Here is a 21639-nt window from a genome sequence, read left to right as displayed (position 1 = left end):
GGAAGGAACTTCGGGGCCCACCCAGTTCAGCCTGTGTTATTCAGCAGCTGAGAGAACAGATGGGGTGACCAGTTCGACACCACCCCGAGTGAGTGGTAGAGCTGAGTCTACCAGAGGACAATGCTGCTTTGGATATGAGAATGCAGGTCCACCATGCAGGATGCTCAGACAGTCCAGCCCCAAACGAAACATTGCTCCAACCGGGCTGGGACGACACCACCTTAATGTCGGAGCACCCTCACTTTTTGTCCTGTCTCAAGCTGCTTGTGATGAGGAAGCCGTGGCCTTTGGTGGGGACAAAACGAAGGGCCCAGAGGAAAGGTCGAAAAGAAAGGACACAGCGCTCTCAGGATATTTACTGCAAACTGTTATAATTAAAGTGATATTTTACGAGTGTTTTGGACAGTGGGCAGATGAGCTCTGAGCGGGGTCTGGGCTCCGCAGGCCCACAGAGAGGGGAGGAGACACTAACGGGTACTCGGCCATTGCTGCTGGGGAAGCAGAGTCCCAGAGGAGGCGTCACGGGGAGCCTGGGAGGAACACGAGGGAGCGGAGAGGACCATGAGGCAGCCCCTTTGAATCTGGAATTCTGCTGGGAGCACGAGGCTTCCTGGAGCTGCCTGTGTCTGCCACGGATCCTCAGACCAGGCCTCCTGCCAGCTCAGGGTGCCTGGGTCGCCTTCATTATCATTCATCACAGACTTCCTCTTGCCTGCCAGAGTATTTCCAAACTTGCAGCTTAGAAACGGCAGGAGGAGGGAGAGCAGGGGATGTTCTTAATATAAATCCACAGCAATGGAGCCTGGAGGGGAGGGGGCGGGGGATGCTTCCCAGGCTGCCAGGTGTTGGGAGGGCTCCCTGCATCCCTTATCCACAGGGCACTTGTTAAAGGAGCAAAGGTCTTCACTTTTAAGACTTGGCCATGTTTTTTTTAAAGAACCTTTGATCTGACTGCAGACTTGGAGCCTAGCAGAACACGGACTGGTCCCGGGAAGGGTGGAGAGGAAAGCCCGTGGAGCCCAGAGGTCACTCCCAGAAAGATGGGAGGGGGTATGACTCCCAGAAAGATGGGAGGGGGCACTACTCCCAGAAGCAGCAGCAGCAGCATGAAGGGCCACTCCAGGGGGTCCAGGGTGCGAGGGTGTAGGAAGTGGGACGCTATTTGGGCAGAGCAAAGTCCCATGCGGTTTCTTGTGCACATTTCCACATAGCCTGCATGAGACGGGTGAAGCCCATGTCCTTGGGCTTCTCCAGACCTCTCATCAGCCGCTGCTTCATGATGGAAACAAACTCCTTATTGCTCAGCTCCCCATTGCCTGGAGGGTGAGGAAAAAACAGAGGCGTAAGTAGAAACTCCGGGAGAAAACGCCACCCCTCACCCCCTGTGGGCTCTGTGGCTGGCACACACTTTGCCAAGTTCAACTCTCTTGACTCAGGGTGAACTGCTCTGTTCTCCCTTGATGTTCCCAACCGCAGCCCACTGAGACCAGAGCAGAAGTCCGGTCCCTGCGTGAGAACAGCTAAGCTTTGTGTGTTGGTCCTTGGACCACTCCCAGGTTGCGGGAGAAACACGTGACATCAGTGGTGAGGTAACTGTTAGCACGGGGCAAACTGAGGGTGCTGTGGCGCAGGGGCGCAGGGTGGTTCGGAGAACTTCAAGCAGCAAGGTATTAGGACCCTTTGGGCTGTGGACATCTGGAAGGTGTCCCCACTGCCCTTTATCTGTCCATCCTACTCTTCCTTAGCCTTGGCCCTGGGACCTTTACTGATCTGGGTTGATACAGCCTCCCCAAGCTGGATCAGACTCTATCCTGTCCTTTAATTTTTTTTTTTGGTTTTTTGAGACAGGGTTTCTCTGTGTAGCTTTGCGCCTTTCCTGGAGCTCACTTGGTAGCCCAGGCTGGCCTCGAACTCACAGAGATCCGCCTGGCTCTGCCTCCCGAGTGCTGGGATTAAAGGCGTGCGCCACCAACGCCCGGCCTTTTTTTTTTGTTTTTTGTTTTTTGTTTTTCGAAACAGGGTTTCTCTGTGTAGCTTTGTGCCTTTACTGGACCTCACTCTGTAGCCCAGGCTGGCCTCGAACTCAGAAAGATCTGCCTGGCTCTGCCTCCCAAGTGTTGGGATTAAAGGCATGTGCTACCACCGCCTGGCCCTTTCCTTTAATTTTTAATTCTATGTGCATGAGTGTCTGCCTGCCTTTAATTTTTAATTCTATGTGCATGAGTGTCTGCCTGCATGGATGCGTACCACGTGCATGCCAGGTACCCGAGGTGGTCAGGTGATGGATCTCCTGGAACTGGGGTGATGACTGTGAGCTGCTCTGTGGGTGCTGGGAACTGAACCCTGGTCCTCGGCGAGAGCAGCAAGCATGCTTCCCTGCTTGAGCCCAGCCCCTTCTTCTCTCTCTTTTCTTCTTAAAGATTTATTTATTTATTTATTTATTTATTATGTATACAGTATTCTGCCTGCATGTCTGCCTGAAGGCCAGAAGAGGGCACCAGATCTCATTTTAGATGGTTGTGAGCCACCATGTGGTTGCTGGGAATTGAACTCAGGACCTCTGGAAGAGCAGTCAGTGCTCTTAACCTCTGAGCCATCTCTCCAGCCCCTCTCTCTTTTCAACACAAGTCCTGGCATCAACTATGTTCTGTAAGGACAAAGCCATGCCATTTTGTTTCTGGAGACATCGAAACATGTGTGTCCCCCATCTACTAGCAGCAAATTGTGTAATGTGTGTGTCTAATATTTTTGTTTATTTTCCAGGGAAAATCACATTTCTTTGGGGATCATCAGGCTTGCAATTTGGGAAAACACAGCTTCAAGCCCTCTTACAAATGTGGCTCCTGTTGGCATTTGGACAGTCACGTGGTCACTAATTTAAGCCCACAGGCAAGATGGGATTAGAGGAAATGGAAAACGTATTGGGTGTGGTGGTACACTCCTTTAACGCCAGCACTTGGGAGGGAGGCAGAGGCAGGTGGATCACTGAGTTTGAGACCAGCCTGGTCTACTTGGCGAGTCCCAGGCCAGCCAGGACCACAGGGTGACACCCCGTCTCAACAAAACAACAACAACAAAAACCAAACCAAAACCCAGAGAAGCGGAAGACACGAACGGGGCCCAGGGTGGCATCTTTCAAGCTCACAGTGCCAAGGGCCAAGTTGCTGCACACACAACAGCCCCGCTGTCCAGGGTCTAGGAATACAGCGAGGTCCGGCCTACCCTCAACCCCACCCCCCACCCCACCCCCCCACCCCCCGTGTGGGACCCCCACTCACCGTCGCAGTCAAAGAGTGCAAACACCACGTCACACACGTGGTCTGAGAGTTCCACCTTCGCCACCGTCCTGGCCACTTGCTGCATGGTCACTGAGAGGAGAAAGATGGCAGGTCAGGGCTGCACAGATGCCTCCATTCTTACCTTTCTCCAGACGGCGGCTCAACCACTCAAAACTCTGCAACTGTATTTGGGTCATACTTGAGAAGAACGAGGTCAGCTGTGGGGGTGCGCACCTGTACTTTCAGCTGGTGAGGAAGGGGACTCAAAGCCTTTGAGGGCAGCAGGGCTATACCGTGAGAGCCCGTGCCAAAACCCAAACCAAAGTTCAAGGCCAGGTCGGGGCACTGAGGCAGTCTCAAACTGTCCAAATGGGCTGTGTGTGTGCGCCCAGAGATGGAGCGCTTGGGCAGCGTGTACCAGGCCTGGGTTTAAGTCTCACTGTCCAGCAATGAAGAATTAAAAAAAAAAAAAAGAAAGAAAGAAAAGAAAAAGGAGGATTGATTTTTTGTTTGTTTGTTTGTTTTTTTCGAGACAGGGTTTGTTTCTCTGTGTAGTTTTGGAGCCTTTCCTGGAACTCACTCTGTAGCCCAGGCTGGCCTCAAACTCACAGAGATTCACCTGGCCCTGCCTCCCAAGTGCTGGGACTAAAGGTGTGCACCACCAGCGCCTGGCCTTCGGGGTCTGTTCTTTTGTACTGCTGCTACATGTTAAAAGGCATGGACTAAAGGAAAGACCTGACACTGAGCAGAGCATGAGGGCACCTAATCCCAGCACTCAGGAGCTGAGGCAGGAGAAACAAGAGTTCAAGGCTAACTGAGCTACCCAAAAAGACAGTTTGAGCTGTACACTTCTTTCAGCTGTACCCCTGGAGAAGCAGGAAACTTCATCTCACCAGACCAACACACCAACGCACAGCTTTTATTTATTTTCATTTTTTTGGCCTTAGTAGAGAAGCTCTCTTCTCTTGTCGTTTTCCTTCCCTGACATTTCCTCTGAAATACCAGCAGTCATGCGGAATTGGTTTTCCATGAGAGACAAGCTAGGAAGAAGGAGGCGATTTCCGTCATCTTCCCTCTCATTTATCCTCGTGTCTGGCTTACCTATGGCTATAAATTATGTGACTGCCTACAGATCAGCCCCAAAGTGAAGGAAAACGGGCAGGAAGGAAAAGGGGCCGGAGATGCTCGGCGGTGAAGGGCACTCACGGCTCTTGTAGACAACCCAGGTTTGATTCTCAGCACCCACGTGGTGCTTCTCAAGCATCCCAAACGCTAGTCCCAGGGGATCTGAAGCCCTCTTCTGACTTCCTTGGGCACCAGGCACACACAAGGTACACAGACATACTTGCAGGCCAAATATTCATATGCATAAAATAAGTAAACAAAAAAGACAAAGACAAAGGAAAAAGAAAAGGGCTGAGTTCCATTTATGGACTAGTGCAACCATTAGCGTAGACTCCGCAGAAGCGCTATGTATGGACCAGCAAAGGCATCAGGATGCCTCTGCTACTTCAATCTTTAACATCAGCTCCTCTTTGCTTCCTCATCTGGCATCTGTCACCTCCATATATATCCAGCACACTGCCTCCAAGGTCAGCAGTCATGGATACCGTGGCGGGGCAGAACCGTGCTAGGTGTCACGAGATGGGGCTCTCTGTGGCTCCACCCAAACGGAGCCGCTTGACAGCTTAGGGGTTACTTTTCTCCTATTCAAATCAGAGGATGCCACAAGGAGGCTGCCGAGGTTGCTTGGCACACAGACGAGTTTTATTGGTGTTTATTTTTGAGTGCGAGGGAGATGAATGGGGTGGAAGTATTTGGAAATAGCTGAGGCATGGCTTTGCCTCAGTATTCAAAGCCTCTAGCTTGAGGGGAACAAGGCTGTTTAGGAAGGTGGGAAGAGCCAGGGTCTCCCTCCTGCTGCCTTGGCCCCTGTTCAGATCACCCTCGTCCCCAGCCTGTGACTTATAGTGAAGGAGAGACCTTTTTTTTTCGGTTTTGTTTTGGAACAAAAAGATTTAGGCAGAAGCATCTGTGGTAAGTTTTCTTGTGTTGCGGCTGGGCAAAACTACAGTGCCGAGCTTGAGAAACAGCCTTGCAGGAAGAACTGATTGCTGCTAACTCAACTGTGTGGAGAAGGAGAAGGCGGAGCAAGAGGAGGAAGAGGACAAAGAGAAAGGAGGAAGAGGAGAAGGAGGAAGAGGAGGAGGCCAAAGGCAATTTGAAGGAGACTAGGAACTGCCGATGGAGCTGCTTTTTACACTTCCTGATGGGGAGCTCTCCTAAGGAAACTCGGTTGACTTTGGGATATCCCTCAGGGAGAACAGGATGAGGGTGGGTGTTCTCAAACGCCTGAACATGCAGGTCACTGAACCTCTCTCCATGACCACAGGAGTCCTGCGAAGGGCCTGAGAACCTCACGTATGCTGGAGCGTGCTTTCTGCTGGCCACACCATTTTCTGCAGCTCACATTAACCTTGCGCTTTAACTGCTCTGACGACTGCCTTCCTGCTGCGCTCCCAAGTCTCCCGTTCTCTCCGGGTAGAATGCCTCGCCAGTCTTGCTGTTCGAAGACTCCTCTTTCTTCCATGCAGACAGCACTCTGCTCCAATAAACCAGTAAGCAGTATCTCAGGATGTCAGTGAGAGCTCTTGACAATTTCCAGCGAGCAGCTCATTAGGCTGGTGTTAAGTGCATTGTAGAACAGGGACTCTTGGGGCCCGCAGCAAGGGCCTTTCATGACAAGTGCCACCCCTCACAGGGCAGTTGTAGGTTATGCCCCATCCCACCTGGAGGGGGCGCCAGTGGTCTGCATACTACCAGGGCTAAGTCACTGTGACTCTTGGGGATGGGAACAGTCTTGCTGGGGTGCCCTTTTCACAGTACGGGATCCTTGGAAAGGCCCCCAGGGGATGAATCAGAACAGGACAGAACAACCCAACTGGCTGGCGAGCTGTCAAGTTGGGAACTCTTGGGACAAATGGGATGACAGCGGATGACATCAAGGCTTGCCAGCTGCTGCGGAGAGTAAGCTCATTCACACCGTTCTCAACCTCTGAGTCACACTAACTAAACCGCCGTGAAAAGAACTTCCTACCCCCACACCCCCGCCCTTCACTTTGCTGTGCCAACCTGTTGTCCGTACTGCGATTTTTGACTCCCCCATTTGGTGACTGTGGTTCTGAAATACATACTTGGTCTCTTGTGATGGTTATTTTCCACTGGTAACCTGTTGGTACTTGGAATCACCATGGAGACAAACCCCTGTGCATGTCTGTGAGGATGTTACTAGGTTGAGATGAAAAGGCCCACCCCAAATGTAGTCAGTAGAATTCCCTGGGCTGGGGTCCTGGACTGAATAAGAAGGAGAAAGTGAACTGAGCATAAACATTCATCTCTGCTTCCCGGTGGCGGCGGTGGAGCCAATGCTGCCCCAAGCTCCTGCCGCCACACCTCCCCCGCCATGACAGACCGGACCTTCAAGCTGAGCCAAAGTGAACCCTCCCTCCCTTAAATGACTTCCCTCTCCTGCTTTCATTTCATGTATGTGTGTGACTGTGGTCCATGCATGGAGGGCAGAGGGTGAAGTCATGATGTCGAATGTTCTGCTCTATTACTCCTTATTCTCTTGAGGCAAAGTCTCTCACTCAACCTCGAGACAGGCTGGTGGCCAGCAAGGCCCAGCCATCCTCCTGTCTCTGGCCCCCAGAGTTCTATGGTTGCAGATGTATGCTTGGCCATGCCCAGCCACATTATAATACACGTCCTCGGGACTGCACAGCAGGTGCTATTACCCATTGGCCATCTCTCCAGCCTCTCAAGTTTCTTTCAATAGGTCTTTCGTCACACAGATCAGACAGGTAACTACTACAGTCTTCCAAGTTTTTTTGACAGAAGTCCTAATATCCTTGCAGTTGCCAAACTGGTCTCTTTTTGTGTGTTCATAGGTGGTTTCAAGATGGACTCTGGTCACAGGAGAGACCAAGTCTTGTTGGGATTTTCCAGCTACGTCCTCTAACCCACTGAGTTGGTCCCCAATGGCTAATGAGTCATTCAATCATGCCTGGGTACCGAAGCGGCCCCCTAAGAACCCCAGAGCACAGCGTTTAGAGAGCTTCCAGTCTGCTGGCACATGGAGGTTCCTGGAGGATGATGGGAAGGTGCAGAAGCCCTGTGCTCCTCCCTGATCTCTCTCCATGCCTCTGGAGCCTCAGTGCTTGCCCAAGTTCTTTGAGTCACTCTTACAAGTCAACAGAGCCCTGCCACATTAGGAGCTGGCTGGGCAGAAGCATAGGTAAGGCTGTGACTAGTGTCTGAAGGCCGGGGTCAGTCTCTGAGGATGGAGACCTCAACCAGTACGATCTGACATTAGTAGGTAGACACATCAGAATGAAATGGAAGAGTGGGCTGGGTGCCCAGGTAGAACTCACTGTGTGTGCCCTGCTGGAGAAATTGCTACACCTTTTGATTTTTATTTTTCCAAACAGAGTTTCACTATGTAGCCCCAGCTAGCCTGAAACTTGCTATGTAGACCAGGCTGGGCCGAATTCATAGATATCCTTCTGCCTATGACTCCTGAGTGCTGGGATTAAAGGCGTGTGCCACTATGCCCAGGCCCATGAATCTTTTGAGGTCACAGAAGTCTTCTGTGCTGGTTATTTTGGTGTAAGAACAAGGAAACAACCCTCCACCCACCAAAGGGAATAATGCTGAGGTGTTGGGATTCCAGTTTCTCATTTGCCTATAGGGAAATGAAGGACCCAGAAGAAAGAGACGGATTAGGCTTCCAAAGATCACCTACGACACATCTAATAATCTTCCTAGGGGCCTATGTCCACTTAAGATTGGGATGGGGGAGAATCGGTAGAATTCTGACACTCAAAATCTGGTACCACCACCATCCCAGCACTCGGGAAGTAGAGGCAGGCGGATCTCTGTGAGTTTGAGGCCAGCTTGGTCTACAGAGTGAGTTCTAGCACAGCCAGAGCTATTACGCAGAGAAATCATGTCTCAAAAAAAAAAAAAAATCAAAGATGAAGAAGAAAAATAATAAAGTAATAATAATAATAATAATAATAATAATAATAATAATAATAATCTGGTACCATTTGTTTTGACAACTCCAGGAAGAATCTGAGCTGTGCCTGGTATGGTCCATGACTGGATAATCCCATATTAAGTCGTGTGCTACAATAATGTGTCAGAAATTAGGTTACATATAATTAACCACACAACGACCTCTCAGGAGAGCTCTGGAGTGATGAAACTCACATGTCCACACGGAACCAGAAGAGGCTGCAGAGGTGATGAGAGATCAGGGAAGCAAAGTGACTTTCCAGGGTCACAAAGCCCGTGGCCGCTGGATCTACAGTACCCCACTGCTCTTTCCCTGGGCACATCTGACCTCCTACCTGGACGGCACCAGCTCCTTCCCAACTCTGTCATCCGAAAGGGACAGAGTCCAGAAAACAGAAAAGCCAAGTCAGGGCACCCTCAGTGCCTTTTGTCAGGGATGAGTGTTAGCCCGGGCTGGGAGGAGCGGGTATTTCGGCTAGACCACGGGTCTGTCTTTTTGTTTGTTTGTTTGTTTGTTTTTTGTTTTTTTGTTTGCAGAGCTAAGGACCTAACCCAGAGCCTTGCACTTGCTAGGCAAGCGCTCTACCACTGAGCTAAATCCCCAACCCCTCACGGTCCGTCTGTTCTCTGCAGTGAGGGTCACTAACCATGACAACTAACAAGGGGATGAACCAACAACCTCATGAGAAGTACAAGTCACAAAGGTGGCCGGACAGGACTGCTTGTTGTCTGTGTGTGTCCGTCCCCTGCAAAGGTGTGTGGAAAGGTGACCCCACAGGTTTCCTGAGCTCTTCTGTCATGTGATCAGCCATGCTCTACTGGACTGCAGGGGACGAAATGAAAAGCTGGCTTGTGGTTGCCAGGGTCAAGTCGGGGGAGGGATGCTGCTCCAGCCCTGGGAGGGCTCGCCTCTGCACAGGGAGGGTCCTTTCTTGCACGCGTTCTTTTTTTGGTAACTTCTTCCAAGACACTCTGGCAGCTGTAATGCGCACTTTTCAACACAATTTGGGGGGGAGGGGAGGGGGAAGGACAGCGTTAGGAGAGCTAACCACGGAAGGGGACAAGAGCAATGCGACATTTCAGCAGTAAGAGGCCAAGTCCTTGCTCTGCATGGCGCTAAAGCACGGGCTGCTGGCACCTCTGTGTGACCAGGCTGCCTGTCGGAAGCGACACAGTTGGTCCTGCCCCCATAACTAACAGTACGTGCTACCAAGGACACCCGCAGTTCAGTTCGGGTTTTCTGAACCTCAGGTCCCATCACCTCAGGTGACCCCTCAGTGGGCCCCTTGCTCAAACCGGTTCAGCCTAGCTAAGTTGTAAGTTTTACTGCACCGTCCGGTATTGTTTAGTGTCATTGAAAATCCTATCACTAGGGGACAGACACGCTAGAGGAGAGTCCCCATTTAGAAGGGGACAGCACACACATTATTAAGATGGAGAAATATCTTGTGTGCGAACCCACACCAATCATAATGAAGCACTGTGTATCTGGGAGGAGGTATGTTTTGTATGTGAACTCGAAATGAGTGCCAAGGTGGACTGCTTTCAATTTGTGCATGTGACGTAGGGTGGGATGGAGACGTCAGTGTGAATGAAGAAAGCAGGAAGGGCTCAAAGGCCCGACTCAAGATCTGGCACATATAGTGGGATGGGGGGCAGGGGGAGGAGACATACTGGGAGGGATTTCATTAGCTCCAGTCAAGCGCTCCGCTCCTTGTAAGGGAACCTATCAGGCCAGGTCTTTCTCAAGGCCAACATACTCCCCTAGTCCCCAACACACACTGAGACAGCGTCTTGACAGCCTAACCTCAAATTCCTGCATCCTCCTGCCTCAGCTTTGAGTCCTGAGATTAGAGGTGTGAGCCACTGTGCCTGGTTAGAAGTGATTTCTGATTAGGTAACACATCAAACGGTAAGGGCGGAGTCTCGCTCTGGGCTGTGTGCAGTACTTAGGACTCGGTGTCCTCCCTGGGGAGAGGCAGCCTGCAGCACCCGCTTCTCAGACACACGCACAGAAGACTTATTCTTCCTCTTTCCCCTTTTCCACGAAACGGCAGCACAGCAAACAGTGCTGTGCTTGGCTCACTGAGCACCCTGACTGAGAGGAAATTCCATCCCAGAATGCAAACAGCATCCTGTACCAGCTGTGGAGTGAGCACTGAAGGGCAGGACGGCTGTGATCCGCTGAGCATGTTCCTCCTTGACTCTATCCTCAATCTGCAGAAGGCTCCTTCTCTATAAAATTACACCCTGGATGGACTGTCACTCTGGCTACACTGGCGTCTAACTCTGAAGGCTGAACTGGGTGCAGATCCGGTAAACTTCAGCGGGTTGAAACGGTCTGAGAGACTCTGCTTACCTTCCCAGGCTGCTAAAGACAGTAAACCTTGAAGTCACCAAGAAGTATGACAGGGTCTAATCTTTGTGTGTGTGTGTGTGTGTGTGTGTGTGTGTGTGTGTGTGTGTGTTCTGAGGCCAGAGGCACCAGACCCCTTTGGAGCTGGAGTTACAGGCAGTGTCTTAATGCAGGTACTGGGACTCAAACCCAGGTTCCGTGCAAGATCTCTAAGTACTCTTAGTCACTGAGCTATTTCTCCAGCCCCTAAAACTTTTTTTTAAAATTGTGTCTATGTGTGTGTGCATGCGCATGCGCACGCAGAGGCTGAAGGACAACCTGTGGGAATTGCTCCCTCTCTCCACCATGTGGGTGCTGAGGACTGGATTCATGTATGTCATCAGGCTTAGCAGCTGAGCCATGTTGTTGGCCCTTACTTCCTGTCCCCATTCTCTTCTGGCCTGCTCCTCAGTGGGAGGTAACGCTGGCCGACTTTGTCCTCACCTCCTTATGTTGGCAGTTCGTCTCCCCACTCCACCCCTCTCCCATCAGCAGTCACAAATCCCTCCGGCATCCCTCCTCCTTGGGGAGCTTATATCATTTCCCAAAACCATCATACATGCCCAGTGATGTAGTTTAGGGCGGAATCAATCTTTAGAATGCTAAGTGACTTTAAATTTGGGGAAATTAACCAGGTCTTTGTTTGGGAAATGCCTCATAAAGCAAACATTTATTTCAGATTTGGGCTTCTTTGCCTAGACTGTGAATAATTTTACTTTAAGAATTGATGGCTCTGCTTTAGATGAATGGAATCCTGGCCGGCACTCCTCCTCACATAACAATGTGTTTACAAGATGCAAAGATGAACTGGAGAGCAGGGCCTGCCTCCCATGCACTGCAAGAATTCATCAACGGAAGCTCTTTGAAGTGTGTAATCCCTTCCCTATGCATGTCTGTGACATTCCTACCTCCATGGTCTGTCTAGGCTGTCTGGGAGATCCTTGCTTTGAATTTTCTTCTCTTTCTGTTGTCCATAAGTGTTGAGCCGCTTTTTTTTTAAATTGAGAACACATTATTATTATTATTATTATTATTATTATTATTATACGTGTATGGGTGTTTTGCCTGCATATGTGTACACCACGTGCTTGCCTGGTGCCGAAGGAGGCCAGAAGAGGGCGTCAGATCCCCTGGACCAGGGTTACACGTGGTTGTGCTGGGAACCCAGGCCTGGCACAGAGGCCAGTGCTCTTAACTGCTAAGCCATCTCTCCCCTCGCTGCTCTTTCCTAACTTTCCAGGCACTTCTGGGGGCCATGCACTAACGGGAACACTGCCGTGAGGTTCCGAACCAACCTCAGCTTCTGCTCTGTGTCGTACCACACCAGCTGGGATCTGGGCAAGTCATTTTCCTCCATAGTGAATGATTTTATTGCAGGTCAAGAGCAACAAAGTGGGAGTTTACACAGAATGATTTCTAAACTCCCTTCCAGTAATAAAACTTTATGACTTCCATGTTTTCTTCTTTTTCTTTTTTTAAATGATGAAACAGTCTCAGTCAGTGACAACGTCCAGATCTTTAGAAGCCTTCAAAGAAAAAACTGGGGGCCGGAGAGATGACTCAGTGGTTAGGAGGGTGCATTGCTCTTCCAAAGGACCTGGGCTCAGTTCTAAGGGTCCGATGCTCTCTGCTGACCTCTCTGGGCACTTGCTCACAACCATGTTTGTTGCTCGCCCATCCCCACATAATTTTTAAAAAGTCTTAAGAAAAGAATAAACCTAAAAGCGGGGATTTCTGGAATTGCTGGCTGATGTGTCACACAGAATGAGGCGGTGGCCCAAACAGTCCCATCCTGTTTAGTGCGGGCAGGCCTTTGACTATGACACACCACTCCTGCGGGCAGGTTACTTTCCACGGCATGGTGATGGCTTAGCCAGTCTCATGACCCCTCTATGGGAATTGACCCTAGCAACCGTAGAAAAAGGGAATGCTGTCAGAGGGTGCATGGCTAGAAGCGCTGTGGCCTGGGGAGAATCCGCAGCCAGCAGGAAAGGGGACTGATTCAGTTCCACAGTGGAAAGGAGCTGAATTTCGCCAACAAGTGAAAACCTTGATTACAGCTCCTGTTAAGATCTGAGCAGAGGGGCTGGGGAGGTGGCTCAGTGCTTAAGAATACTGGCTGTTCTGCCAGAGGATCCAGTTCTAGGACCCTGGTTTGAATCCCAGCACCCATACGGCAGATCACAACGGTCTGTAACTTCCGTTCCAGGGAATCCACAGCCTCCCCTGGCCTCTGCAGGTACCAGGCATGCATGTGGTGCACAGACATACATGTAGGACATCTGTGCAAGCAAAACACTCAAATCACATATAATAAAAATCAAATCTAAAAAACAAACCAAAACAACATGAAAAAGATCTGAGCAGAGACTACGAAAGGCCGCCCGAAGGCATGCCTGCCTCGGTCTCCGGCTTCTAAATGTGTTGTCTCTCTGTTGTCTCTCAGCTGTAGAACCGCCCCTCCTTCATTACTCGGCAGTAGGAGGCAGGCAGAGCTGGTCTGTGGGAAGGGTATTTACGACTGGGAACGTCCCAGGCTCCTCAGATCACACTTTATATATAGCTGCCCCCAATCCTTAGGTGTGCTTTATACGGATGCGCAACTACAGCACTAAGCTGCACAAATGAGATTTGGTAGAGGCACTAGCCAAGGTCTAATTAAGCTTTAAATTTTCTAACAAGGAAATAAAAGCTGCCATGTTTTCTTCTGGGACTCCAACAGCTTTTCTCTGACTTCAAATGTATCCGATAATTATAAATTAGTCCGTTTTCACGTGGATTCGGATATAACTCTGGGCTATGACATCATGGTTAATCTTCACTGTCGTCCTCACTGGATTTACACTCGCCTAGGAGACACGACTCTGGGTGTGTCTGTAAGAAGTTTCTAGAGAGGGTTAGCTGAGGATGGAAGGCCTATTCAAACATGAGAGGCACTATAGGCGGGGACAGAATAAAAAGTCAAAAAGGAGAAAGCAAGTTGAGCACCACTGTTAATCTGTTTCCTGACTGTGGATACGATGTGACCCCTCCCACTGCCACGGCTGGAGCCTGCCCACCCACACGGTGCTCGGTGCTCGACTGTATCCTCTCAAGCTGTGAGTTACAAACAAACAAAAGGACATCCGCAATGCACCTCCCGTGGGATGGTCTTTCTGTGTGCTGTGAATATGGGCTGCTACCATTGGTTAATAAACAAGCTGCTCTGGCCTATGGCAAGACAGGTCACAGCTAGGCAGGAAATCCAAGAGAGATACCGAGAGGAGAAAGGCGGAGTCAGGGCAGATGCCATCCAGCCACCCAAGGAGCAAGATGCCAGCAGACCGGTAATGCCATGGCCAGGTGGCAATACATAGGTGAATAGAAATCTCTTAATTTAAGATATAATAGCTAGCTAGCAATAAAGCCTGAGCCACAGACCAAACAGTTTGTAATTAATATTAAGCCTCTGAGCGATTCTTTTTTAAAAGCGGCCGCGGGACTGTGCCACCTGGGTTGGACAGGGAAAAGTGTCTGGCTACACACGCTCCTCTTTCTTTAAGTTGCCCCTGTCAGGTAGGTTGTCAGAGCGAAGAAAAAGTAGCCCGTGTCCCCAGGCCACATTCAGGACTCTGCGCTCTCCTCCCTGACGGCAGACAGAACTGGAATAGCGATTTTATGGGGCTGTCACCCGGACGCCCTGCCGTGATGAACTGCACCTTAGAACTGTGAGTTGAAATAAACCTTCCTTCCAGATGCTTCTGTCAGAGCGCTCTGTCACAGCGGAGCCAGCAGGGATGTATCTTAGAACATTCTACCATCTCTTCCAGGGTCTGCCGCGTTGAGAATAAACTCTCTCATTTGTTACATCTGTTGTAACTGAACATCTAGGGTGTGCGAGGAATTGTCCTGGCCTCGAGCAGGACATAAAGAGGCAGAAAACATGGTTCATGTTTAGGTAATGATGAAGCTGAGAAAAAGCTTCAGTTCCTAATAATTAAGAATTTAGAACATCTAAGTTAGTAAGAATGTAAAAAGTTAACTATGGCGGCCTGGAGAGATGGCCCAGTGGTTATGGGCATTCACTGCTCTTCTAGAGTAGCTGGGTTTGGTTCCCAGCACCCATATGGTAGCTCACAATCATCTGTGATTCCAGTTCTGGAGGATCAGACACTTCCTTCTTCTGGCCTACAAGGGCACTGCATGCAGGTGGTGCATAGACATACATGCAGGCAAGACACCCATACAAACAAACAAACAAACAAACAAACAAACAATACATTTAAAAAAGTGACTATAGTCAGAGGTGGTGACCCACACCTTTAATGCCAGCACCCGGGAGGCAGAGGCAGGCAGATCTCTGTGAGTTTGAGGCCAGCCTGGTCTACAGAGCAAGATCTAGGACAGCCATGGCCATTACATAGAGAAACCCTGTCTCAAAAAACAAAACAAAACAAAACAAAACAAAGTAACTATAGATCTATCTCCTCAAAGAACAAAAGCAGGCTACAACTAACTGCTCCTAAGATGTTCTTTGAAGATTTTTAAACATTATTTTCATTTTTGGGCTGTTCAGGACCAAACCCAGGGTTCCTTGCATGTAGGTAGTGGTCTCCCAGTAAATTATATCCCTGCCATTTCTTTGAAGACTACTATTTTACTGGAGCTGTCACAGTAGGGCTGGTTGTTTCTGGTCACTGGCCCTTTGGTAAGTGTGAAGACTAGCACAGAGACCAGATGAAGTTACCGTGAGCCTAGCATACCCATGTCTCTGTCCATTCACCAGAGTCCTGGAACAAGCTTGTAATACCTACATCCAGACATTACAAAGACATTACACTCTAAAACCAGAAACCCAAGGTTTCAGCATCACTTGAAGGTCCCCTATTCCCAATGATGATGCAAACCAGACCTAGAGACTAGAGAAACTCTAACCACTGAGCTAAGTCTCCATCTCCACTAATGAGGAACAAGAACTCAACCTCAGGGTTGAGCAGAAAAGCCGAATTTATGCTTAGCACGACTTCTTGTACAGTTATCTTTCAGCACATTGGATATCAGAGTGGCACCCACAAATGCAACAAGTCACTGGCGCCCCAGTGAGCAGAGGTGGTGACCAGCACTCAGATCACAGGAGACCGGGGACCCTGTGCCTGTGGGCAGGGATGTGGCACAGTTGATGGAGCACTTGCCTAGCATGCAGAGAACCCTGAGTTCTATCCCAGTACTACATAAAACTCGGTGTGGTGGCACACACCTGTACCCCCAGCACTTGGCAGGTCCGGGGAAGACCAGAAGCACAAGGTAATTCTTCTTAGCTATATAATGTGTTTAGGTCAGCCTGGGCTACGTGAGACTTGGGACTAAACAAGTCCTGCTTCTGTGTCCTGCACTGGATCCCATATTCGATGCTGACAGTGTCAATTTAGCATGTCTCTGCTTTTGGCTGTAATCTACCAACTCTCCCGCGGGCCCCCAGCTCTTCCTGGGACGTGACCTTTATGCTTTGGTTGCCGTGTGAGAAGTGATAAGGTTAGAAAGACGAGGAACACAGATGTGTGGACTAAGGTATTGCTCCATGATATGAGGTTAGACTAGACCCCTCCAGGACTCCTCCACTGTGAGGTGAGTTCTAAAAAGATGCCAGAGAGTATCTGAGGAGGAAAACCAGCTCCTGAACAGGGCGGCTACAGGGAACAATGCCAACAGCCTTGGGAGAAGGACGTCACTTCCAAAAGGCCACAGCGGTTTATTACTTTAGTTTAATTCTTACACAAGGCGGCTCACTTATTTGGAAGGCCGAGGCACAAGGACTGTCATGAATACAAGGCTGGTCTGGAGTAGAGAATGAGACCTAGTTTTACCATTGCCCCCGATATGTTTGCTCTGCCAAGGCAAGAGCAAGGCAAGCCAAGAGCTTGTCTTCTGGAGGCTACCATGAAGCACGGCTCCAAACGGTGTACCTGAACGGTGTTCTGACTGTGTGCATCAGCAAAGCGTCTCAGACTCCAACTGAATCTTGAAATACACGGAGAGGCCAGATGATGGTAAGGAAAATACAGAGACTTGGGTTGAGGAGATGTCAACTTAAGTCCTGACTCTGCCAGTGCTTAGCTGGGCAGTCGTGAGCAAGACACTTCCTTTTCTGTTCCTATACCCATCCAACGGGGGTAAGCCTACCTCCAGTCTAGGTTTTAAGGATTAGAGAGAGAAGGGATACGAAGCCCTCCAACATCACGGCTGCCATGGAAGCTATGAGATGGCGGCTGCTCTTGGAGTTCCCGATGGGCAGCGGCGTCAGAGGCCGTGGAAGGGCGACAGGACAGCATGCTTAGTCGTCAGGAGCGGCACCGGCGTGTCTGTCTGTCCAATGTGTCTGTTTGGAATGTGAGGGCTGGTTGTGAGCTAGAAACTGTTTACTCCGCCAGTGATCTCTGACCCCCAACAAGTCAGGAGAGGTCTAAACGGCCAAAGACTGAGGCGTTGACTCTAAAGATTAGAGTCGGAGAATCTGAAGCCACAGGGGTTCTTAGAGCCTATCCTTGTGAGCCAAGTCACTTCAGGGGCAAAAGAAACTGGACTCATTTGTTGAGAACGGTAATTCAAAGGTCACCTTGGGGCTGCCAAGAGCATCGGGCCCGAGTTATGCCACAGGCTTAGTATTTATTCTCTTGTCCTACAGAGTGATGGAGAAAAGCTTGGTTGGGGCGGTGGGGACATACACCTCCAATCCCAGCACTTGGGAGGCAGATGGAGCTCTGAGAGTTCCAGGCCAGCCTGGTCTGCACTGAATTCTAGGCCAGCCAGGGCTATTGCAGTGAGACCCTGTGCCAAAACAGAAAGCTGGAAAAAAAAATGAAGGACAACTGTTTTAAATGAGAACCTTCAATCCAAGTAGCTCTGTGCTAGAGTCGGAGTAATAAAGGCAGCAGACATTATTTGTGATTATTCTCACGTATTACAGTTCAGAGCCCATGCCGGGCGGTGGTGGCGCACGCCTTTAATCCCAGCACTCGGGAGGCAGAGCCAGGTGGATCTCTGTGAGTTCGAGGCCAGCCTGGGCTACCAAGTGAGCTCCAGGAAAGGCGCAAAGCTACACAGAGAAACCCTGTCTCAAAAAAACAAAAAAAAACAAAACAAAAAAAAAAAAAAACAGTTCAGAGCCCATGAGGGACGCACCGGACCCACGCAATTACCAAATCTAATATCCTGAGGTGCCTTCCACCAGGGCCCCTGTACCTAGATCTTCGACTCTCCTGGCAGAAACAGACAAGCTTTGAGATTTAGAGGCCATAGCTCATTCTTGAGCTCCTGCTCGAATTGAACTATTTCATCACAGGAAGGCACTGGGGAAGGGGATGTGTTCAATTTCCCATTACCTTCCTCAGCAGATTACTTACATAATTCAGACGGCCAGTCAGAGGCAATGCATTTGGCTTTATGTGTATGAATGGGCAACAACAGAGCTGGTTGTACTTAATGCTAAACAAGAGATGACCTAGAGTCTTTCCTGGAGACCATATCTTCAGGTGGCCAGAACTCAGCAGGGATACTTCATTCTTATCTGAGTTGTTAACCACATGGCCCACACAAACAAACAAACAAACAAACAAACAAACCCACCAAGGAAACTTCCAATATTACGCCCGGGCCATGTTCTCTGATGGCGCATGCCGGTCTGTACTTGCTGCCTGCCTGGACCTCTTGAACTGTTGAGAGGAGCACTACTCTCTAAGGTACTAAAGGGAGCGGCCAAGTCTGGCAACTGCATCCCTCCTTTGGGGATTAGTAACGGATATTAGCATATTAAAAGCCAGCAGGAACAGTGCTTTGGGGGAGAAATTCTGTGCCACGCTGGCATTTTCCAAACTTGTTTAGACTATGGAGCACTTTTCTCCGCAAACCTAGGGAGGACCCATTACCATATCGATCATAACGCTGCTTGAGGAGACTGCTCAGTTCTGCTTCAGGGTTCGTTTGTGAGCTCTAAAGCAGCCGAGGAAGAAACGGTGCCAGGGCCTTGGAACGAGGCCAGCTTCTGAAGGTCTTAACCTTTCTAGAAAAGACGAAGACAGCTGAGCCTGGGAGCAACTGAAAGAGCGGAGGCTGGCCAGGGAGCCGGCCTGCTTTGGCCCTGCTCTGCTCCTTCCACGCCCACAGCATGCGTCGGGGTTCCCGCTCTTCAGTCTCACCAGCACTTGCCACGCTAACTAGAACTCCTGTACACTCATCTTGCCCCGACTCCTGTGAGCTGCTGGAGGGCAGAACCCATGCCTAGCATGGTACCTGAGCTGCTGGCTGAATAAACACATGAGCAGCATCACACTGTGTTCATGTTATCAACTTTGGGAGAGGCCCTTTAGTGAATGCACACACAAGGTGACGGTGCTCTGTGTGGATTCATCCTGATGACACCCTGTGATAAAGGTATCTTTATCCTTACTTTAAAAACAGAAGGAGTCAGCTGGGCGGCAGTGGCGCACACCTTTAATCCCAGCACTCGGGAGGCAGAACCAAGGCGGATCTCTGCGAGTTCGAGGCCAGCCTGATCTACAGAGCGAGATCCGGGACAGCCAGGGCTACACAGAGAAACCCTGTCTGGAAAAACCTGAAAATAGGATGGCATGACACAGGTGCTGGAGCCAGCTGAGGATGGGCGTGGTCTTGGCAGTTAGAATGGAGGCTCCTGATACATTGTTATCCTGGATTACTAGCTGGGCTCTGAGACCTCATAAGACCAAGTAGGTGAAGACATTTAGGGAAACAGAGGGGAAGGACAGGGATGGGAGCTATGCACCCACGGGCCAAGGAGCATCTCTAGCACCAGACGCTGAAGAGGCAGGGAAGGATGCTCCTCTAGAGCCCTTGGAGGGAGCGCGGCCCTGCCAACAACTTAATTTCATGCACCATGACTTCAAAAGTCAACTGTGAGAGAACAAATTTTTGCTGCTTTAAATCAAGTTTGTAGCAATTTTTGTAGCAGTCCCGGGAGACAAATGCCTGTGGCTCATTCTGTTACTTGGCATGAAGCTTGGCCCTATGCCCTTGATATCTATCAAGAGACACTCAGGGGAGCCGATGCAAAACATAGAAAACAGACCAAGACGTCAAAGTAAAAGACACAGCACCACGGGCCTCAAAGCTAAATGTGCCTCTGCGCGTCAGGCATGGTTGTGCGGTTCGTGCCCCGCCTCTAGATGTGAGCGTGTGACACACGGAGGCCCGCCGTCCTACTCAGTAAGTGGCCCAAAGTCATTTGAAAGAAACTCCTCTACCACCTTCTTAATTACAAGGTTGCATTTCTCTTTGTTACCACTACCCTGAATCATTTTATTGTGCACACTCTATAATTTTAACACAGATAGTGATTCATCCCATACCGTTTTTTTTTCTCTAAGTGGTTCCGTTGGCTTTAGCTGAGGAGGAAAGAGAACCTAGAGGCACTCATTAATTCTATTTCTGTAACTTCTGACTTTCAGTCTTATGTTTTCGATTTGCACATGCTATCTGATCCTGCCTTGTGAGGCGGCAACTCAGTCAGAGCTATTCTGGAGGAAGGACTTGGCGATGCCTCCCCATGACATCCACATCATGCTTCCCCAAAAAGAGTCTACAAAGATGAGAGGAGGCGTTATTTTAGGCAAACAAATGCTATTTAAAAAAAAAAAAAAAAACAAAACCTGTGTGGATAGGTTAAAATAAAAGGCATCCAGATTGGAAAGGGAAAAAGTGAAATGAATTCTGGCTGTGAGTTGAGTCATTCCATTTGTTTTTCTAGCTTTACTGACATACGGCTGACAAAGAATTCTATACGAGAAGGGTTCACCATGATGTGCTGATATGTAATACACTGTGAAGTATCACAGCAATCAGCCCAGCTGGTGTTTCTTTATTCTTCTCCTTTTCCTTTTTTACAGGGCCTTGCTATATATAGCTCAGGCTGGTCAGTGATTTCATGACCCTCCTGCCTCAGTCTACTGAGTATTGAGTAGAGGTGTGTGTGCTAACCTTCCAAATCAACATTTCTATCTCTTAACATAGTTACAACTGTGTGCCTCTGTGTGTGTGTGTGTGCGCGCGCACGCGCGCGCACGTGTGTCATCAGCATTTAGCATCTCTCTTAGCAATCCAAGCATGTGATGCAGCATTGGTAACTGCAGTCACCATGCAGCAATCAGCTCCCTAGGATGAATGCATCCTGCACAACCCAAACTTTGGATCCTCTGACCAATCTCCCCATTTACCCCACTCCTGGACCCTGTAGCAGGTGATATTGTCCTTCATTTCTACGAGTTTGGATAGTTCTCAGATTCCACATGTAAGTTAGACCTGTGATTTCACATAAAAAATGTGACAGAATCTACTGACAAGTGCTGACAAGAAAGACCGTGTCTAAAACAGCAGTCAGTGCTTTGGACAGTGTGAGGGGATGCATCGCAGCCATGTGAGGATGCATCACAGCCTCCGGGAGCACATTCTCCAACAGCCCCAAAGTGAAGAGAGCTTATCACATACAAACAGTGACAAAAGAATCCTGAGCCTGGATGAGTATCTGGATATTCAAGAATAGATGAAAAGCACCCATAATGGTAAATACATGGGTAAATTTCAAAGACTTTTTTTTTTGTCTCATTTCTTTATTTTATTATTATTATTATTATTATTATTATTATTATTATTATTATTATTATTATTATTTTGTGTGTGTGTGTGTGTGTGTGTGTGTGTGTGTGTGTGTGTGTGTATTTTTTGAGACAGGATTTCTCTGTGTATTCCTGGCTATCCTGGAACTCACTCTGTAGCCCAGGCTGGCCTCAAACTCACAGAGATCCGCCTGCCTCTGTCTCTTGAGTGCTGGGATTAAAGGCGTGTGTGCTACTATACCTGGCTCTCTTATTTCTAAAAATAAGT

At 49.4% G+C, this 21639-nt stretch overlaps 1 protein-coding gene across 4 annotated transcripts in view; it reads right to left on the bottom strand.

Annotated features, from left to right (window-relative positions):
- Positions 1 to 350: 350 nt before the first annotated feature.
- The window catches only part of Micu1 (mitochondrial calcium uptake 1), a 166222-nt gene continuing 144933 nt past the window's right edge, over positions 351 to 21639 (bottom strand). For all 4 annotated transcript variants that reach the window (XM_028892448.2, XM_028892449.2, XM_028892450.2 and 1 more), the window contains 2 exons: positions 3279 to 3368; positions 351 to 1316 (listed from right to left, as the gene is read on the bottom strand). In XM_028892448.2, coding sequence (XP_028748281.1) covers positions 1159 to 1316; positions 3279 to 3368 — 248 coding nt within the window. In that variant the 3' untranslated portion in view covers positions 351 to 1158. The remainder of the gene's footprint in view (positions 1317 to 3278; positions 3369 to 21639) is intronic.

The sequence above is a fragment of the Peromyscus leucopus genome, chromosome 16_21 (genome assembly GCF_004664715.2).
Source record: "Peromyscus leucopus breed LL Stock chromosome 16_21, UCI_PerLeu_2.1, whole genome shotgun sequence".
NCBI classification, from domain to species: domain Eukaryota; kingdom Metazoa; phylum Chordata; class Mammalia; order Rodentia; family Cricetidae; genus Peromyscus; species Peromyscus leucopus.
This window is presented reverse-complemented; position numbering and strand designations above follow the sequence as displayed.